The sequence below is a fragment of the Citrus clementina genome, unplaced genomic scaffold (assembly GCF_000493195.1).
Source record: "Citrus clementina cultivar Clemenules unplaced genomic scaffold, Citrus_clementina_v1.0 scaffold_5, whole genome shotgun sequence".
NCBI lineage: Eukaryota > Viridiplantae > Streptophyta > Magnoliopsida > Sapindales > Rutaceae > Citrus > Citrus x clementina.
This window is the reverse complement of record NW_006262201.1, coordinates 43,149,692-43,168,755: the sequence shown is the minus strand read 5'-3', so window position 1 is coordinate 43,168,755 and position 19,064 is coordinate 43,149,692. Positions and strand designations below refer to the sequence as shown.

The window sequence follows — 19,064 nt, the reverse complement described above, 5'->3', positions numbered from 1 at the left end:
TAATAGAATTTTTCAACAAGAATATTAATTAGTACCAGAAACTAAAGCATAAAGAGACAACCAGTAGCAGCAATACTAAGATAAATTCAATTCAGTGGTAAGCCATTGAATTTCATAAGGGGCCTGGTCAAAAGGTACAATGCTTAAAATTCCTCTGATGACTTTGATTTCTAATTTCCAGAATCACAGCGACCTAGTCCTCAATTTTACATGTACGCATGTATCAATTAATATAGACAATACTGAGATGTATCATTTTTTATTTTTTATTTTTTGAGAAGACAACATGTATCACTTAATATACACAACAAGACACATTGGGGGTGAGAATACATGTCCTCCAGCACATTTTCACAGTTAACAAGTCAATCAGCTATATAGATTTGGGTGGCCAGAAGAAGCGGATTGTATTGACAGGAGTCGGGAGGGAATCTGTCCAAATAGAGGTTCTTCAAAATTACCTGTCATTCCAAAAATTTACGTGTGACTTAGCAATTCATTAGAAAAGCTTATGCAGAACCTTCCAATATCTTAAACAAGAAGGGTTTGTATGGATTGCCCGAAGAACCCATTTCTGTGGGCTCTGACAGAACTCAACTCTTGAGGAAGAGTCAGACCCAGCTTTCGACAACATTGCAAGCAAATGCATTTGGAAAAAAAGCTCTGCAGGCCTCATTTCTGTACAAGTAAAAAGTTAGTCAGAGAAAATCATGGCAACTTTTTTCGTAATTCATATGCATGAACAGATAATCGTCCATTTAAAAAATTACTAGAAACATAGAAAGCAGCCAAGATCCAAGAGAGCATATTCTCCTCGCATTGGGATGATTTAATGGTTAAAGCACTCAAAATAACCCAATTTCCATATTGAATGTTGGCAGGTCTTGATAGAAAACCACAAAAAACAAATTCCATATATTGAAATATTGGAACACCAGCATCAGATATATTTCAAAGATGTTGACGAGTCTTTGTAGGCTTGACATAATATAAAAATTTGATGGTGCATGAAAAACCCACCAGCTAGTGATATGTCCGTTTTTAAGACCAAAATACTATTTTGTTCCTTTGACGAAAGTAAACTTAAGTAGGGATGAATTTAAGGAGCACCGTTGACCAGTTGCTGCAGTGGTAATTTTCCCATCAGCCTCAGCAATGGGACAGATGATTTACATGAAAATTAAACATGTAAATCACTAGCTTTTTAAGAACTTGTTCATAAACTCAGCTAAGAAAAAGATCATTATCAAGTTTATGATATTATCCTATAAACAAGCGGCTAACAATTTAAGACGTGTGACACTTCATCAAATTACCAAAGGCTATATAAACAGCAGATGAATAGCGTCAAACATGCAAAGAAATGTTGGACAGAAACCAAACCTGGTGGCCAAGTAAACCATTCCAGACGAAGGTTTTTCTCCCATTTTTCTATAGAAGATAGGCTTCCTTCCGCTTGAGCCAGTAATAGTGAGACCACAGGCAACTGAACGAAGGAAGTTTTTTGGGCTTTGGTAAGACTTCTTACTGCTAGTGACAAAAAATGAGAATCGTGATACTGCCTTGCAATCTCCATGCAGATGGTACCTGTGTCCAACATAAAGGAACAAAGATTTAGCGGACAAAAACTCTCTAGCACATGACAAAAGTGAAGTTTGAAACCCACTCGTGTAATATTGTCAATTGATAATAAGGTGTTTACTACAATATTGGGCTTATCATTTTTGCTGATATATCCTATAATATAAATCCAATTTTGAACTAGCATCTGATATATTGTACATAGAATATGGCTTTCTCAACTGCATAATTGCCCAAACTATTTTACAAAATGCAAGGAATCTACCCTTGAATTTTCCCCCAGTCTTTCCATTTCCCTAAAACTTTACTCAAGTTTGAATATGATGTTTACTGTGACTTTCAGTAGAAGAAAATATTGGGGAAAAACACACCGACTGATCAGTTAAGAGGTAGATACCATGACACAGAAAAAGGCAGCTCTCAGCACCCGCCAACGAACAAGCTTGTGCAAGACACTTCTCGGCAGAAAAAAAATCCTTCTTCCATAGGAAAACAAAACCCAACACCAAATTAAATTTAGCAGTCCAAATCAGCCTGGAATTATTCCCCTGTTTTAAGCATTCGTTGAAGCTCAACTCTATGGTATTTGTGTCAGCTTGCACTTCATATAGAGATTCCACGACTTTGAGACACATCCAGCCAATTACATAATCTGTCTTGAGTTCTAAACATCTTACATATTCATCCTGAAGGTTTAACATATTACCTTCTGCAGCATAGGCACGGGATAGTAGCAAGTGTCCAAAAAATCGGTAGGCATCAGGAAGTAAGAGGGCTGAAGCACTTTTTGCATGGTTGATACACCCAGTAATATTTCCACCTTGCAAACTGATCTCAGAAGCGCAGAGAAGAAGCTGAAACTTTTGGTATTGATAAGATGTATGTTGTATAGAATAGAATTCACAGGAAAGAGCGACATGAATTAGCCGTTGAAGTATGGTACAGAGATGCCGAGGAAATCTCTCTTCGCGTGCCTTTTGTAAAAGATTAAGTACAAGCAAATACCGCACGTTATAGTTCCATGGTTCTCGATGCAAGCATCTGCACGTCAAAGACAAGGACAGAATATCAGTATGAATCAACAAATGAATCCGTACAACACAGAGTACAATCACATGCATAGCACATATGCTTAAAGTAGTAGTAGTCCCTTCACAAAGTGATCCCAAAGAGTCATACACATGCGCGCGCGCGGGCGCGCGTGTGTTTTTTTTTTGGGGGGAAGGAGGATATTAATAGAATAAAAGAATGTCAAAATGCTACTCTTTTTATAGTTTTGTAGGAAAGACTTTCATGAAAAAGAACAGGTGACTTCTGCACAAGAACAGAAAACACTAACAGTTTTAAATTTTTTTAAAACACAGCAATCTATTAAAATGCAAAAACACATAAATTGCCGTACTTCTGCAACTCTTGAACAGCTTTAGGTCCAGTCAAATGCTCATAAATACAGGTTGGAAAAGAAAACTTAAGATCAACACTGCCTATGACATTGCAAGCAACCCCTTCAGCACCAAGGATCTCCCATGCTGACTTTGGACCTTCCTTTTTTATACAGTCCGATGTCTCTAGGCTGCAGCACCTACTTGCAACATGTGAATATCTCCATTCGTCACTTGATAGCAAGAGATAACCAAGTAAGTTCCTGCTCCCAGCAAATTATACGTAAGAGATATGACAGGAATATAACAATTATGAACAGAAGTATAAGATGTACAAGGAACTTGGTCAACGGACAATATGCATCTTTTGACTGAGCAATAAGTCTAAAATTTATCAAGTTATAGATTTAGCACAGATAATAAGCTGATGTCATAAGAATGAGGTGAATATATTTTGAGCAAACTTCAAGGTAGTTCTGAAGTATATAAGAAGAGAAAATGTTTAACAGGATAGTAAAGTCATGCCCAACAAAGGCTAAAATAGCTATAGAATGCAGCTGCAGGTTTGATGAAGCACTACCTTGTGCTGGAAGACAGCAAATTCATCCACATTTCTTTGATACCAATTAACTGTTCTTGTAATAACTAAAACTTACCTTATCAGATTACAATTAGGGTAAACATGAAGAACTTTTCTGAGGTGGAATATTCCACTATTAAATCCAAGGCAGGATTCAGGTCCATTTTTAACCTGCAGGCCAAAGACACAAACAATGCCACAAACGTCAGTGTTTCATAAACTAATAATAAACCCTAAGAGATTTTTGTGGTCAAATATCTAAATACTAACCAATTTATTAAGTGCTACTAAATAGTGCATTCCAGTGATTTCTTCAGGAGATGCAATACAGTTTCGACTGCTTGAAACAACAGATTCAAGGCGATTACTATGATCAAGAGCATGGATGGCAGACACTATGAAGCTCATTTTTGAACACTGAAACAGCCCCTTTGGCATTTTCAGAATGCTATTAATTGTTGAATCGAGTCCAGAGATGTGGTAAAGCAATCGGCAGATAAAACTAACAGACGCAGCTGCAGATGATTGTTCCATGGCAGACACACTTGAAGCCAGATTTCTAGCCATGGAAAGGGCCAGGTCATATTTACCAAGTTGCCACAGAGAGAAGGCATATACTTGCAATACTTCCGCATCAAGCATGCCTGAAAGATATAATATACCAGAAAAAAAAAATGAATAAAGTTATTTAATAATTTAGCACAGTTGGATCCTGCAATCAACTTTACAATCCTTACCGTATTTTAGTTTAATCAGTCGCAACATGTTTTTCCTTTTTGCTAAGATTTACTCAGACAAATTAAGATTTAGATTAAGAATATGAAGATTTATAATTAACAGTTGAGGTAAAATAATTTCAAATGAAAAGAACTATCACGTCACAGATCATGATAGGCCTTCATGACTTCTGCTATACTCTACTGATTAAACTTCATGTTTTAGAAAATGTTCAAGAATTGATTTAACCACTTAGAAATTAGTTAATGGGATGACCCGAATCCCCTATAAAGCCCCTAAAGCAAAGAAAACTGAAGAAACGAGAAAAAAAATACTAAACTGGTATAAAGCAGTACAAACCTTGTCTTTCCAAACTTTCACATTCTCGTACAGCATCCAATGCGTTCCCTGCCTGCACCAAACAAGACCACATGTTAATGATTGTGAACATGGAAATAGCATATGTTCATGTTCTTAATACTAAGCTGCAAGAGGTTGAGTAAAAAAGATGCATCTTTAAACTAAAAAGAAAGGGGAGGACTCCCCCAATATGTTTACCCTACTAAGTGATCTGGCCAAGTTAATGGATATATCTTGGAAATGGGAATTTGGAACAGTGCCTGAAGAAGAGCTAATTGCATAGCGTGCTAGCCTATAAGAAACAACGGCAGCTTGATAGTCAGACCGTGCCTCACAAACTAACCCATACAAGTTATGGGATTCAGGATAATGAGGACCACGTTGTATTGCCTGCTGGATGGCTCCAAAAACCTGAGACAGAATTAAAAATACGTATAAAATTAATTCTCTTTGAAGCACGTCCAATTGTGTTCTTACTTCACAAGAAGAAGAAAAATATATTTTTCTTCTAGAGGGGCTGATTCCTTGTTACTAATAATTTTTGTACCTGTGAAGATGAAAGGTGCCCTGACAGTTTAGCAAGCTTAGCTAGACCAATTTGGAACTCAGCAAGCTGCAAGAAATCAAAGCTTTCAATACAGCTTTAAGATTTTCAATTGGCAAAGGGTGTAGTCAAGAAAAGCGACAGCCATTAGCTAATACTTCAATGCTAAATTTCAAGCTAAGGATTAATAGTTAAAAAGTAAACTCTTAGGGAGGACTCGAAGTGCCAAACCCTTCACCCGAGCTTATGATATCACCATAGATCACCACTCTCATGGAATAATTTGAACATCCATTCTAGCTTCAGTTCATCCAGTTAGCTTCACTTTAATTAATTTAAAGTGTGATTCCAAAAATTTAAATATATCAGAATAGAATCAATTGGAATAGAGAACTAACAGGTAATATCTGCACAGCTCGTAAACAGCTCTCAAAAGCATCATCCACTAAGGATTCGCTGCAGAAGGATAAATCAAATTTTCATAAAACTGTGATCTGAACGCTCAATATTCAAATAAAAAAACCCATACACTAATAAAATTGAAGTTTTACCTAGCTTGAACATCAGCTGACATGCCAGCCCATGGTAATGCAAGTGAAGGATCTATACTTCTGGCTGAATCAAATGCTTGCCTTGCTAACTTCTTCTCACCCACTTCTCCATATAGCTGCAGAAAATAAAACAGGCATATTGCCAACTCTAATGTTTGTAAAAATTAATTGATTAGCATATGAGGCTGAGATAAGCAAAGATAAGGTGGCATTGGCCTTAAGCAGTAGGAGCCCCCACTCAAGTTCAGCTTATAAATACATGAAAGCAACCAATGACACGTTAGACATGTCCAAACATGTATAGTGTTTGCACTAATTAAGCAATGTAACTAATTCCGGCCCTAACCAATGGGCCTTTGGTCCAATGGGAGAAGCCTCGCACTTACAATGTTGAGTGCAAGGGTTTGAGCCTCCATAAGAGTATTATAGAGGTTAGTTTCAATACTCCCTCAATTAACAACTAATTGAGTGGAGACAGTCTCTCCCTTACGAAATGTGAGTGGAGTAGGCACCCCTCGAATATTAGAGAGGGTTTAAAGTATCTGGACAAGTGTTTTAGTGGGTTAATGTATGGCGGTGGTCTCAGTTGTTTAGTACAATTGTAAATGTAATGTCTGATGTAATATCAGTAACAATCTGTGTATAACAGATTTTTTTTAAAAAAAAAAAAAATTCCACCCCTAGCTGAGGGTCAAAGACATAACCTTCAGCACATCATTGGCTAATTTGTCACATATAATGACTCATTTCAAAAGGCACCAACATGGAACAATGTGATTAGATATGGAAGTTAAATGATTTATTGGACATAATAGGTAGCATTCTTCCAAAATTAATACTAGGCCACGCATTAACAAGTCTTTTAAAGACTTTTTTCAAGAATTTATCTACAATTTACTAAAAGGTTTTAAATACAAAGTCACATGTAAATTTTACAAATGCATTTGAGAAGTTAAGAATAGCGTAAGAATAAGAAGACGAAGTAAAAAATTACAAGTAAACAGGATCATAACTCTAATAAGAAGACGAAGTAAAAAATTACAAGTAAACGGGATCATAACTCTTAACACGAAAATACCTTCCCAATGTGTGCCCAAGCATCAGCTAAAGATACATCCAGCTGCAATCCCCTGATTAAAGCATGCTGTTTTAATCCATTATAGTTAGATAAACACCCCAATGTCACCCAAAATTGGCAGTTGTCACCCTCAAGTAACAAGGCCCCCAAAGCCATCTTCTCAGACACATGCCTGATAAAATGAAAGCAAGTTAAATAGTGAGACCATAATCCAAGTGATAAAATAAAACCCAAAATGAACCAAGATCTTACCAAGCACTTTGGTAATGTCCATAAGCTTCATTTAAAGAGTAAATGAGATCTGAAGTTATTGCAATATCAGTATAGATGTTAGCTTGCCACGGGGCCAAGTACAAAGCTCGTTGGTAAGAACTTTTAGAAGATATGGCAGCCATAAGGCAAGTCGTCTTCCAGGAAACAATGGAAGCACTGAAAGTTTCCACATCAAATTCTAAACTCTGTCTCTCCTCCGCCCATGGGAAACATTTTGCATATGTAAGCTAGAAAGAAATGAAACATGGCAGAAGTATCAAATTAGTCATGCTACAAACATCATAATTTCACAGAACCTGGTGCTTTATATTAAAAGTTTTATGGAAATGTATGATAAGAAACCAATTCTAGAAAGTATAGAAAAGGTATCCACGGGAACAAAAGCTACATAGAAGAAAATGATTACCATACAAATTCCACCATCTATAGATGAAAAAATAAAAAGAGAGAAACTACTTTGCGGTAAACTAATGAACTAATAAAGTCGCAAAAATCAGATGGATAGCAATAATGGGAACCGTTTACCAAATATATGAGATCAAATCATTTCATTACGATTACCACCCATGTGAAATGGGCGGGTAGTCAAGGCCCAACGCTTTATGCTAGCATACCTGAATATCACCATGCAACTTCCATATACATGACATATTTCCAGCTAATCGAGTATTAGCTTCGGCAACTTTGCATGCATCCTGCAATCGCTTGAAAAATAAATTATAAATACTCACAGGATATTTGAAAAAGAAAAATTACTGACCTCCAGCAGTGAAGCTCCCCATCTAAATGCACCCAAATTAATGCATTGTTTTGCTAAACCAAGCAAACCAGAAGCAAGCCCATAGTGTGCAGACACATTTTCAGATGAAATCTTGAGAGCTAGCTGAAACTGCTCAACTCCCTTTATATAAAAAGACCACATTATCAGTTTATATATCATGTCCTCTTAAGCAACCAATAGGCACAAAGAGACAAATTCAACAAAATAACAAACAGTATGGACATCTGTTGTATTGGAGTGGGAAACTGTCGTAAGAATGTATCTGCACAAACATGCATGCAAGTCCAGCTGAGTTCTTCATATTGACTAAACTAGATCAATGGATTCACATTTCATAAGGTATTAGTCCCAGCAATACCATATATGGTGCCTCGTCAAGTAATTAACATGTCATACTAGTTTCAGAAACATAGATTTCCAATTCTCAATTGATGTAGTTCAATCTCTTAATAACAGCATACTATTATCCATAAAAAAATAAGATTCTAACACATAAGAAGGAAAAAGGAACACCTATAAAAAAAATTCCTCATGTTAAGCAGTGATGAATACCAGCATTAAGTTTTTCGGTTAAGGATAACAAGTGGTAGGGAGTAATTCTCACAAGATCTAACAATTAAATCATTTTTATATTGGAAATATCCTACAAAAACAGCAGATATTATGAAGAATGTAATGTCTCTTGCCTTGCCAAAGCTTAAGGAACCCACATAGAGAGAAATAACTAGAGTGAATTGCCAATGCAGACAAATATAACTAACAAAATCTCACCTTTCTGAAATTACCAAGCATCAAAAAGATGTTTCCACTTTCAAGCAGAGGAAAGATACTTGTATCATCCAATTCAATGGCTCGCCCATAGGACTGTTTATACAATATAATCAAGCAATGGTTTGATAATGTAAGTACAATAAAAAAAACACACACCGGAAGCAAAAGTACCTTAATAGCAGCACTAAACATGCCAAGCCGGTGGTAAGCAAGACCAAGAGCCTAGAAAAGAAAGATAAAAAAAGGTAAGAATGGAGGAACAAAATAATATATATTTTTTTAAGGCTAAACTTTAAAAGAAAGAGGAACATACTTCCCAGAGATGAGGAGAGGTTGGATAGCCTCGTATGGCATGCTGAAGACTCTGGACAGCTTCTGACCATTTCTTGTGATGCAATTGCAGATAACCCAGGCGACGAAATGCCCAGAAAGCCCTTGGAGACTTGTCTGAGGCCTCCCTACACACGACAACTTCCAAGCTCTCCTTTCCTCCATGCTCCAACAATTCACATAAAGCTTCCTGCTTTGTCAATTTGTTAAAACAACAATTGAACAAAATGTATAATATTATTTATGAGAGAAAGAGAAAAGGAAAAAGGATGAAAGTTACCCCAGAAACAGAATCATCGGGACTGAGAGAGACAGCTCTTTGGTAACACTTGATAGCTCTTTGGGTATCAATAGAAAATCTGGTGTAATAATGCCCCAAATATCGGAAAGCAACTGCATTTTGAGGGTTCAATTTGGCTGCTATTACAAAATGTTCAGCTGCTTTTTCCTTCGATTCTGAGTTCTCCCACAAGTGCAAGCCCTGCAAAATTACGATTTTAATTTTTCTGATTGCATTTCAAATTGAAAAAGGAATCTCATGAAAACATTTTAAAAAATGAAAAAAGAAAAAGAAAATGAAGAAATTACGAGATCCAAATGGAGGGAGGGGTCATCAGGATTGGCTTCTAAGGAATCCTCCAGTTGCAATAAAAGTGCTCCCTTTTCGTCATCCTGAAACAAAGAAAAATTACAAAGCCCTTCGTCATTTCATGCATCTCGTAACATAAAGAAAATTACAAGAAGAATTTTATGGAAAACGAAAAAAAGAAATCAAAAGAGATGACATGACCGTTTTATTATTCATTTCTGAACTTATTAAAACCCTAAAACCCACGCTTCACTCCCCTTCCCTTCTGTTAAGTGACTATGGTTCGATCAGGTGCGCGCGTGGCGATTTATGATTGGTGGAGCCGTGCTGTGGGGTTCATTGGTACCACTTGTGCAGCCGCGTACTTATATGTACGGGACTCCCGTTAATTTGTCGGTTGCTCCAACAAAAAATAATAATCTTTGTTTTTGGCCATAGTTCTACCGCATTCTTCTCTTTTTCTATTTATTATTATTATTATTATTATTACTATTATTTTTCATTAGCCAAGACAACTCTGTAGCTGTGGGTAGGGTTTTAACATTTGCTTCCAAATTCACAATCATTTTTAATATAATTTATTTTGTGGCAATGGGCCCAGCAGAAGCACGCCTGGAAATTGGTCCACATTTAATAAACACAAGATTCATTCCCCAAAAAATAAATATAAATAAACATAAGATTCTTGACATTAATAATTACACCGCATTATCATCCTCAGAAATCACCAACATTCAGGCTCCGTTTGGTACAGCTTATTAAATAGAGCTTATAACAGTAAAGCTTATAGCACTAGACCTTATACTAATAGAGCTTTTGGACAAAGTCATTGGGTGTTTGGTTGTCAATAAAAAAAATACTTTTGAACCATTAAACTGTGTGATATTTTTTATATTATATATTTTTAGAAAAGCTCTATAACCTCTACTCCCAAAAGCTTAAATTTTGGGCTTTTACTAATAGAGGTAAATTAGCTTATTTAAGCTAAAAAAATTCTACTAAAAAAATAACTAAACACCATAAAAAATTTTAAAAAGTACTTATACGATTAAATAAGCACTTATGACTCTTAAATAAGTCATATCAAACAGGCACTCAATCCAATTTAGCAAAAAGCTCAAAACAAATGCATTTTCACTCCCTCACTCACTCGGAAGAAATGAATTTGATGAAATGGCAACTAAGAGATTGCTGCTCCTATTTGGTTGCCTGCGTGATTACACTGCACCCTCGCCTAACTGGCCTTCTCTTCAGCAATCTCCTCAAGTGAGTCCTGCATTTTTAACCAATGCTCTTGGTGAACCAGAAGCAAGCACAACCTCACCTGACCGTGATGTAATTCTAGTCCATTCAAATTAAAATTTGGAAGAAGCATTATTGCCTGTGCATCTATCAACCGTCCTACTACTACTCTCTTGCTAGATTCTTGTAAGTTCACCAGCCAGCAGAAGCTCACCCAATTAATATGTAGTAATTAGCCTGCTAATTCCATATTTATAGTCGGAGTCATCTGAAGCCTTCTCACCGACATCCATTTATTTTCTTCTTTTTCTTTGCTCATAAATTTATAGTAAATCTTTCTCCAAAACAGAAAAAAAAAAAAAAAAAGGAGGCAGATTCAAGCAGCACCTATATATATACCTTGACAAGATAGGTAAAAACATTATATTCAAGGTATTATATTACCAAAAATAGAGATCCAATATCTCAACATAATGGTGAATTATGTCTAGAATCTCTAGTTCATTGTCATCTGGGTCAACGCACATGCAGAAGTAGAGCCCAGAATATCTGAACAAAGATGACCGTATCAAGAAGAAAAAGTCTTTCCCTTTTTTTTTCCCCCTCCATTGACATTCAAGAAACATAATGACATTTTCTCGTGGGTAACATTTAGTGTTGAAAATGATTGAAGTTGGCAACTTTGAACACAGAAATACAATAAAATAAAAGAAACGATACCTTTTATAATCAAAATTTAAACCCCTCCATTCCATTCCACAAAGTTGCAAAGCTTGGGACTCCGAGTGAGAATTATGCCACTAAGCTCTCGAATTACCTGAAGAAGGATCACACACAAACGTTAACAATTGAACAAAAAAAAAAAGAATGGATAGGCAAATTTTTATAGCTTTGAAGCAATCGGCTTTCAGTTATCATCTGGCAGAAGCAGTTGATATTTCCTTGAAAATAAATAAAGAATAAAGAATAAGCAAGAGAGATAATAATGAAGGGGAAGGTGAGACACAATGAATTGAAATAGAAGAAATGAAGAAGATAGTAGTTCTTTCTTTCTGGGAATAGGGTGAATACTATTTGGTCAGTCTCACTTTTCCTTGGCAACTAACGAAAATCACAAAGTGAATCTGGGAATCAAACAATATACAATACAAATTAGTTACAGGCAGCGAACTTGCAGCAAGTCTCCAACATAAGCTTGTAATATAACAAGAACAAGACCAAGTGTTGAGTTGCTGTCAGTAAATAAAATGGCAAAATTAAACAAAGACAGACGTCTGATTGATGTAATACCATTGGTGACGTGTGATGGTGATGGTAGCCTAGGGGAAACAGTACTTGATGTTGTCTTATTTCACTCTATCTAGTCAGTCACTATGTCTACGTGTGAGTTATGAATTTGTCTTCCTCTGAAATGAAAGCTTTCTATTTCTATTCGGATGAAAAAGAGACCGTACGTTTCGTTAGAGAAGAAACGGAGCGTTTTGGCTTAGGCGGCTGCATGCCTGCATACGGTATACACATGTTTTAGATTCAATGTTAGTGACAAGCTACCTCTATGACCTATCTAATGCTATTTGCTGGTTCCTAGTTTGTTCGTTTGTTCCAACATAGGGCGATTCCTCCTCAGTCCTCTCCTCGGCAGAAGCAGCATTATATATTGTTATAGACGGAGAAGCTCGATTGGACTCTGAACAAAAGATAAAAAAAAAAAGGGGGGGGGGGGGGGGGGGAGATAATCTTAATTGATTGGGCCTTTTGATTCGATGATGCATGCCCACGGCCGATCCGTGCCCCCCAAATCAGTGATTGTGAATCCTTTGATGGGCCGTGTGGGAGGGCCTCTTTTTTTTTTTAACCCGCTCATACGGGATGAGGGTAATAATTTCTTAGATTATTATAGTTTCAGCATTTCATGACAACTAATTACCTACTGCGACTTGAATGCCCTTGGCATGCAGCAATGCCAATACCAATGCCTAATTGGTCTACTAAATTTCTTCGAATCTGCATGTATGCTTCACATCAGCATCACAGAACCAATGTGTTTTTTTCTGCAGCAATGAATTAGGATTTAGGAATCTATCTATCTTTGTGTCTTTCTACAATATACATCTGTGGACGATGGCGATATAGTTGCTTTTAACATTCAATTTTATAACCCGAATTCGAGAAGGCTGAGGCTGACCAACTGATTACTTGTAATAATTAATTTCCAGAAACGAATCAAACCAATAAACTAACTCTAAAGAGCCTGTACAAGCTACACAAAAGCACTCTGTTTGTTTGCTGATTCTGCAATAAATATTATTCTACGTACATCTGTTCCCACTTTCTAACAATTCTCTGTATATTCTGCTTAAAATACGATCTACCCCTTAATTATTTGCCCCACCAAAAAAAAAAGAAAAAAAAAGCATGTTACTTAGTTATCCTGCCTGCGGAGGGAGATTCAGACAAAAGGAGAGCTGAAATGCCTGCTGGTTATCTCCCTTCAGCTATGTCTCCATGGATGACATACCGAAATTTTGAACTTTGTGGTAGCCAGTTGATGAATTTGTCATGCTTTCCCTTGATACATTTTCTCATAGCTTTCTGCTGCGCTTCTGCTACGCATCCGGTTATTAGCTCTAGTAGGCCTTGAATGTCTAGTGACATATCCTTTGCAAAGTAGTAAATAATTTTAGGCAGAAAAATCTTTGACTCCTTGTGGATGTACACACTAGCTTGTATAAACTCTTCTTTAGCTAGTTTGAGATCACGAAATACATTCTTCGCCGTATAAACTCGAACCTAATACAACAACAAGTTGCACCTCTAAATCAGCCAAAAAATGCAAACAAACTTGATCAACAAGTTTGGAAAAAGAACAATGATTAATCAAACATTTGAGGAAAAGATCCATACCCCGGGGTCAGAATATGCCCCTGAACAAAGTGCAAAATGAACAAGTGGCTCTGGATACTCTAAGGCATACACATGTTTTGTGCTGCCTGTCTTTAATTTCCTCCCTGGAGAAAACAGTGCTTGTAGCCACTGCATTTTTTGTTTTAATAAAAAAAAGACAAATGAAAGAAAAAAGCATTATGAAACAAATCATTTTAAAGACATGCCTTGTTAAATGCAGACAGGAAGAGAATTTTCTAGGCACCAGTTAAACAGAATTTGCTTTACATAATCCGTTGAAAGGAGAGTTTTGAGTAAAAAGCGTACCGGTGCCGAGAAGTGCGGCCGAATTCCTAAAATGGAGCTCTGAATGACATATGCATCTACATATTGTCCACCCACGTTGTAAGCTGCCTGCAAGATAATTAAAATGGGCAGTTATATTTACTGAGTAAACTTTCAGTGAATCATACTAAAAAAAAGAGGAGATGTTGGTAACCTTCATAATTGAAGTACTCTTCACACTATTACGAGTTCCATATGCTAAATATGCCTGCAAAGAAAATCACTTGAGTATGTCTTATAAGAATTTCCAGCTTTAGCTAGCCAGCTTTGCTTAAGGTTTCTTAAAAGATTAAAGAGATGGATAGTGAAATAATTCAGGTTTACGAGCCCTAATATCAATGTTATGCTTCACAAATATTTCAGCATTTATGTGTTTTATCATATGCTATACTTGAGGGATTTAAACTTCTGAATCCATACGTGCATCACCAAGGCATTGTGAATGTTGATCCAAAATGCAAGTTTCTCTTCCCGCTTCATCTTCCGTGGGTCAATCTTCTCAAGGTTTCGAACCAATGACCTACACAGCTTTAAAACAAACAAGAAGATTAAAAAATTACTGTAATTATTATTATTATTTTTTTTTGTAACATAGTACTGAAATCCAATTCAGTATATTGTAAAGTTGAAGGATAAGATTCAAATAAATGACGCTGTAATACAAGTTAGATAATGCAGTCAATCTACCAATTGAACTATATGATAGTCAGGTGCACACCAGCCCACCTGAAATTTTGTAGCATTTCCACAGCATAACTGAAACTATTGTCATCTAAATATATCTTCAGTACTTCTACCATTGTGGCATGTTGTCCTTTCTCTTCTTTCAATCCTTGATAATCCACAGAAACATCCTCAGAGCAATGTGGACTCCAACTATCACAAGGATTCTTAGAAGAAACTAAACTTGATGAGGACAAGGACGAAGTTGGAGAATTTGACAGGCCTGCATGGCTACTGGGGGTATTGGCAAGCTTGCAGTATATAGAAGATATGCATCTGACGATATCCTCAGAAAGCCTATCCGAAGTATTGAGGTTGTTGTCTATGCGCGAAGCACCAAGATGATCAGCAAGACTGCGATGGGCAGAACCACCAAATTTATTGTCCTGCAAATGCTCATGACCCACAAACTTGAAAGTTAAATGGCTTAGATGAATTCAAGCCTGTACAGAGAAGGAAGACTAATTAGAAAAGTTTAAGTGATGATGCATGTTTACCCTTGCACAATCTCCCTTTACACTGGCAGCAGAGTTGTAATTATCTGAGATGGACAAATCATGTGCAGGCAAAGCTTGATCATAATGGAAAAAACCACCCTTCCACACTTGTGGCTCCAATCTGTTAACAGGTTTATTCGGTACAATTGGTGTTGGTGATCCAGATTTGTATTCTAAATGGGTTCCAGAAATGCTTGATAAGGTGTGTAGATGCTCTTCAAAAGCTGTCCGATAGAGTGAAAGAAGATAACGTTCCAAATGCATAATTTCAGCTTCAAGCACAGCAATCTCCTTCATCAGTTCTGCAGAAGACTGCATCAAGAGCTAGTATGTCAAATAAGGGATTGGAAAGAAAAATATAAACAGAAGAAAAGAAGAAAATGAACCCAAAAGTAATGGTAGGAAATGAGCTGATCATTTGTTGCCTGAAACTTGATCCTCTAATTATTCTAAATCATTTTCTCCAATGCACAATCATATAAAGATTGTGAATCTAAGGTTCAATTGGAAGGTATTAGACATTTAGAGCTGTACTCATGCATTAAAAAGTTTGATCATCTATTAATTATCAATTGGTCTCTTAATAGTTGGCAACAGAATGTGTAAGAAACAAACCTTTGGTGCTGTAGAACCGTGGGAAGGAATTGATTTGATAGACTGGAAGCTTGTCGCCTCCTCAGAGTGCGAACATAGAGAAGGTTGGTGAGGTAATGTCCTCTCAAGCCGTACAATCTGTGTCAAAAGATAAAAGAGTACAACTGAATGAATAATTCTATGAACTTGGAAATATTTAAGTCTTAAATCTAGCAATATATTTGGGAAGTAAGGCCAAGAAAAATACTGCAGAAGTTGGAATCATAGTGCATTCACGTATTCCTTACAAGAAAAAAAACTCCAATATCTCTATATTCAACACTACACTGATATGTGAACAGAAATGCATACTAAGATCCCAAGAACTACTTCCCGAATCTTCTAGATTCTCCTACAAACAGAGTCAATCGAAGCTCGAAATGAAAGGAACTGACTAAAACCTTAACACCCTCACCAACCACGACATTAAAGAAGAAAAACAGCTGTCGACAATGAGTCGAATTTTTGTTATAATGCTAATCGTTGCTGAGAACACAAAAATGTAGAGTCCTTACAGGATTTGAAAGGGAAGACAGTCCAGGTGATACATTGAGTAAAAGTGCATTTTCCCAGAAGCCATTCTCATAGACACTGCAATTTGATAAATCCAAGATAACATATCACTGAATGCATACAGAGTACAGACACGGTTGGTTGCATAATATTTGCAGTAATTAATGGTAATCAGGGAAAGCATTTAAACTTCAAAAACCTTACCTTAAGGAACTTGGTTGCGGAGGAGAAGGACAAGAAGGAGATGAAGAGCGGCAATTTACCCCGACACCCGGCATACTCTTTCTTTCTAGAAATCTGACACTTTGAGATCATAATCAACAGGTCAGACCACTGTTAAAAGTTTATTTGAGTGAGGACTGAGGAGCATTAAAAAATAAAATTAAAAAGGCATCAAAAATGCATCTTAAACTTAAAGCGTGCATAAAGTGGAGAAGCAGCACAGCATTTACCTTAATTAGTCAAGTGTCATAGATTTTACTTTCTTCAACTTTTTTATTATACATATAAATCTATGCGTATTGACAACACAAGCAAAGACCTGTAGCATTTTCGAAAAACAATCTTCAAGTTTCTCTCCATATATCAACCATCATCTAAGTATTACATAAAAAGTGAATAAGAAATAAACAAGAAGTCAAGTAGCTGACATCGCCAGTGAGTTGATGGAGTGAGATATGTGCAGTCACAATCAAACAAAGCATCACCAAATGCTGTTTCGAACAACAAAACCTCTCAAAGCATAAACTAATTATAAAAAACAAATTAAAATAAATAAATAAAAAGTGATGATCCACCACCAGCCACCACTATATAGAATATGGAGTGGGTATTAACAAAACAAAATAATTTCCTTCCAAGAAGGGGGAAAAAAATGAGATTATTGATTGATAATATAGAGGGCATTGAAAGCAAACAATATCTTTAAAGAGTGGGGACTACCCACCAAGAAGAGTTGAGTGGGGCATTAAAAACAGCAATAATGAGTCATATGAGGTGATGCGATAGACAGCATCTGGTACTTGTCTACTAAAATCATAATGTTTCATCACTAATATTAAATTAACTTATATTCTCATTAGATTAGGTGGGGGAAAGTAAACAGTTATGATTACAACTTTGTTTTTTAAAAAGAAAGAAAAAAGAAAAGGAGCAGGTATTTATTTATTTTTATGTTCTGCCTTGCTAGCCATTAATAAATTAAAAGTTGCTTCCCGCATGCAATCTCACTGCATTATTACATCAAATATAGCTAGCAACACTTGACAATTGATATTTCATTATTAACGATTTACTAATCTGAAAATACAAAGACATAACTGCGGATGCATGCAGTTTGTTAAATTACCTAAAAGGAAAAGATTGCTGGGAAAAAGGAAATGTAAGCACAGTACATCATCCGGTGGTGTAAATTAAATGCAGGTATGGTGGGGGGGATTTATATTTTAGAAAACTCTCTCTCTCTCTCTCTCTCTCTCTCTCTATATATATATATATATATATTTATTTATTTATATATCCACGTGTGGCTTCTAATTCTTCAATTCTTTTCCTGTGGGTTAGAAGAAATAAAATGTTACAGCATTTCGTTACTGGGTCGTTCCAGGGAACATTGAAGACAATTTACAAATGCATGTGCATTGAGCATGAATAATAAATACCATTATTATTTGTCAAACAAGGTCCGTCTTACCTCTAATCTCGAGGAGCGCAAAACAAAAGCTTGCTGTACATACACCTGCAGCGAGTTAAAATTACCCAGATTCTGTACAGTTTAATCGGTGAGAACCCAGATAAATAAGCTGCATTGGAACTTGGGGGACCGATGAAGCTTCTTTTGTTTTCTTATTAATATTTAAATTGTTGTTGATACTATATTATTATTATTATTATTTTGCATTGCAGAATGCAGGTGGTCAGATTTTTTTTTTTTTAATTTTACTCTTTATTAATTAAGGGAAGAAGAAGAAGAAGAAGAAGGAAGGAGGTAATTAACGCAGTTGAATTAATGATGATAATGATGTTTTTGGATTGTAAACCAACGGGGGGTTTTATAAAGATTATTAATTAACCAAGGCCCAGTCGCCCCAGCGGGAGGGATGTGCTATTGCTAGCTATCTCTGTTACTAACATTTGTTAAAATGCGATGGCAATACGTAAGTGGGCCGACGGTCGTAGGGCTGCAGCCTTTTGAACGTTGAAATGGTGGGTGGGTGGTGGTCACTTTCGATGACCACTTGTGAGCTGTAATCATTTACCCAACAATAATAATCAAATCAAAGACAGCAACACAGATAATTATCTTTGAAAAAAAAAAAAAAAAACATTTATGTATATTCTTATCATTAATATATCTCTAAAATATGATAACCCCACCCAATGCATTACTCTAGGCTAGTTATGTTATGAATGTATGTGAAACTCAACTTTGTACGTACGACACACGGCGAAGTCGCCATCATGGCATCATTGATTATTAATTTGGCATAAGGTTTAGGTCGTTACAATTACATACAAATGGATAATGGACAAAAGAGACGGACCGACCAACAACATAAGCCATATGGGATTTATTTTAGAGTCAATCAATCCGAGTTGTTGGACCTTTTGTATTTATATATTATATATTATATATGGGCCTCACCGGAACGCACAGGGCCACTCGAGATGGGCTTTGCTGATTAATTTCTG

General features: G+C 36.3%; 2 protein-coding genes across 2 annotated transcripts; both read right to left on the bottom strand.

Annotated features, from left to right (window-relative positions):
* Window positions 1-140: 140 nt before the first annotated feature.
* On the bottom strand, window positions 141-9,966 carry LOC18041263 (tetratricopeptide repeat protein SKI3). Its single transcript, XM_006435430.2, has 21 exons — window positions 9,739-9,966; window positions 9,537-9,620; window positions 9,229-9,429; window positions 8,932-9,138; window positions 8,790-8,840; window positions 8,619-8,711; window positions 7,827-7,967; window positions 7,681-7,761; window positions 7,046-7,293; window positions 6,794-6,965; window positions 5,716-5,831; window positions 5,563-5,620; window positions 5,168-5,233; window positions 4,819-5,031; window positions 4,621-4,672; window positions 3,814-4,187; window positions 3,620-3,714; window positions 2,984-3,226; window positions 1,979-2,622; window positions 1,384-1,587; window positions 141-678 (listed from the first exon to the last, which is right to left on the bottom strand). The coding sequence occupies exons 1-21, from the start codon at window positions 9,751-9,753 to the stop codon at window positions 500-502; spliced, it is 3,537 nt and encodes a 1,178-aa protein (XP_006435493.2). The 5' UTR covers window positions 9,754-9,966; the 3' UTR covers window positions 141-499.
* A 2,997-nt stretch (window positions 9,967-12,963) lies between these two features.
* Window positions 12,964-17,743, bottom strand: LOC18041262. Its single transcript, XM_024185135.1, has 11 exons — window positions 17,722-17,743; window positions 16,578-16,676; window positions 16,376-16,451; window positions 15,843-15,959; window positions 15,228-15,539; window positions 14,734-15,116; window positions 14,428-14,527; window positions 14,162-14,215; window positions 13,990-14,076; window positions 13,684-13,812; window positions 12,964-13,569 (listed from the first exon to the last, which is right to left on the bottom strand). Exons 2-11 carry the CDS (start codon window positions 16,649-16,651, stop codon window positions 13,261-13,263), a joined length of 1,641 nt encoding a protein of 546 aa, XP_024040903.1. The 5' UTR covers window positions 16,652-16,676; window positions 17,722-17,743; the 3' UTR covers window positions 12,964-13,260.
* Between the last annotated feature and the right edge of the window lie 1,321 nt (window positions 17,744-19,064).

What these genes read in the sequence shown, in the direction of transcription:
- LOC18041263 (XM_006435430.2), bottom strand. An exon ending in TGTTTAGTGCTGCTATTAAG is followed by an intron (nt 8,712 to 8,789) that starts GTACTTTTGCTT and finishes TTGTATAAACAG; the next exon opens with TCCTATGGGCGAGCCATTGA. An exon ending in TGGCCAGATCACTTAGTAGG is followed by an intron (nt 4,673 to 4,818) that starts GTAAACATATTG and finishes TGTTTGGTGCAG; the next exon opens with GCAGGGAACGCATTGGATGC.
- LOC18041262 (XM_024185135.1), bottom strand. Translation starts at nt 16,651, where the DNA reads ATGCCGGGTGTCGGGGTAAATTGCCGCTCTTCATCTCCTTCTTGTCCT. An exon ending in AGAGTACTTCAATTATGAAG is followed by an intron (nt 14,077 to 14,161) that starts GTTACCAACATC and finishes ATTATCTTGCAG; the next exon opens with GCAGCTTACAACGTGGGTGG. An exon ending in GGGCATATTCTGACCCCGGG is followed by an intron (nt 13,570 to 13,683) that starts GTATGGATCTTT and finishes TTGTTGTATTAG; the next exon opens with GTTCGAGTTTATACGGCGAA.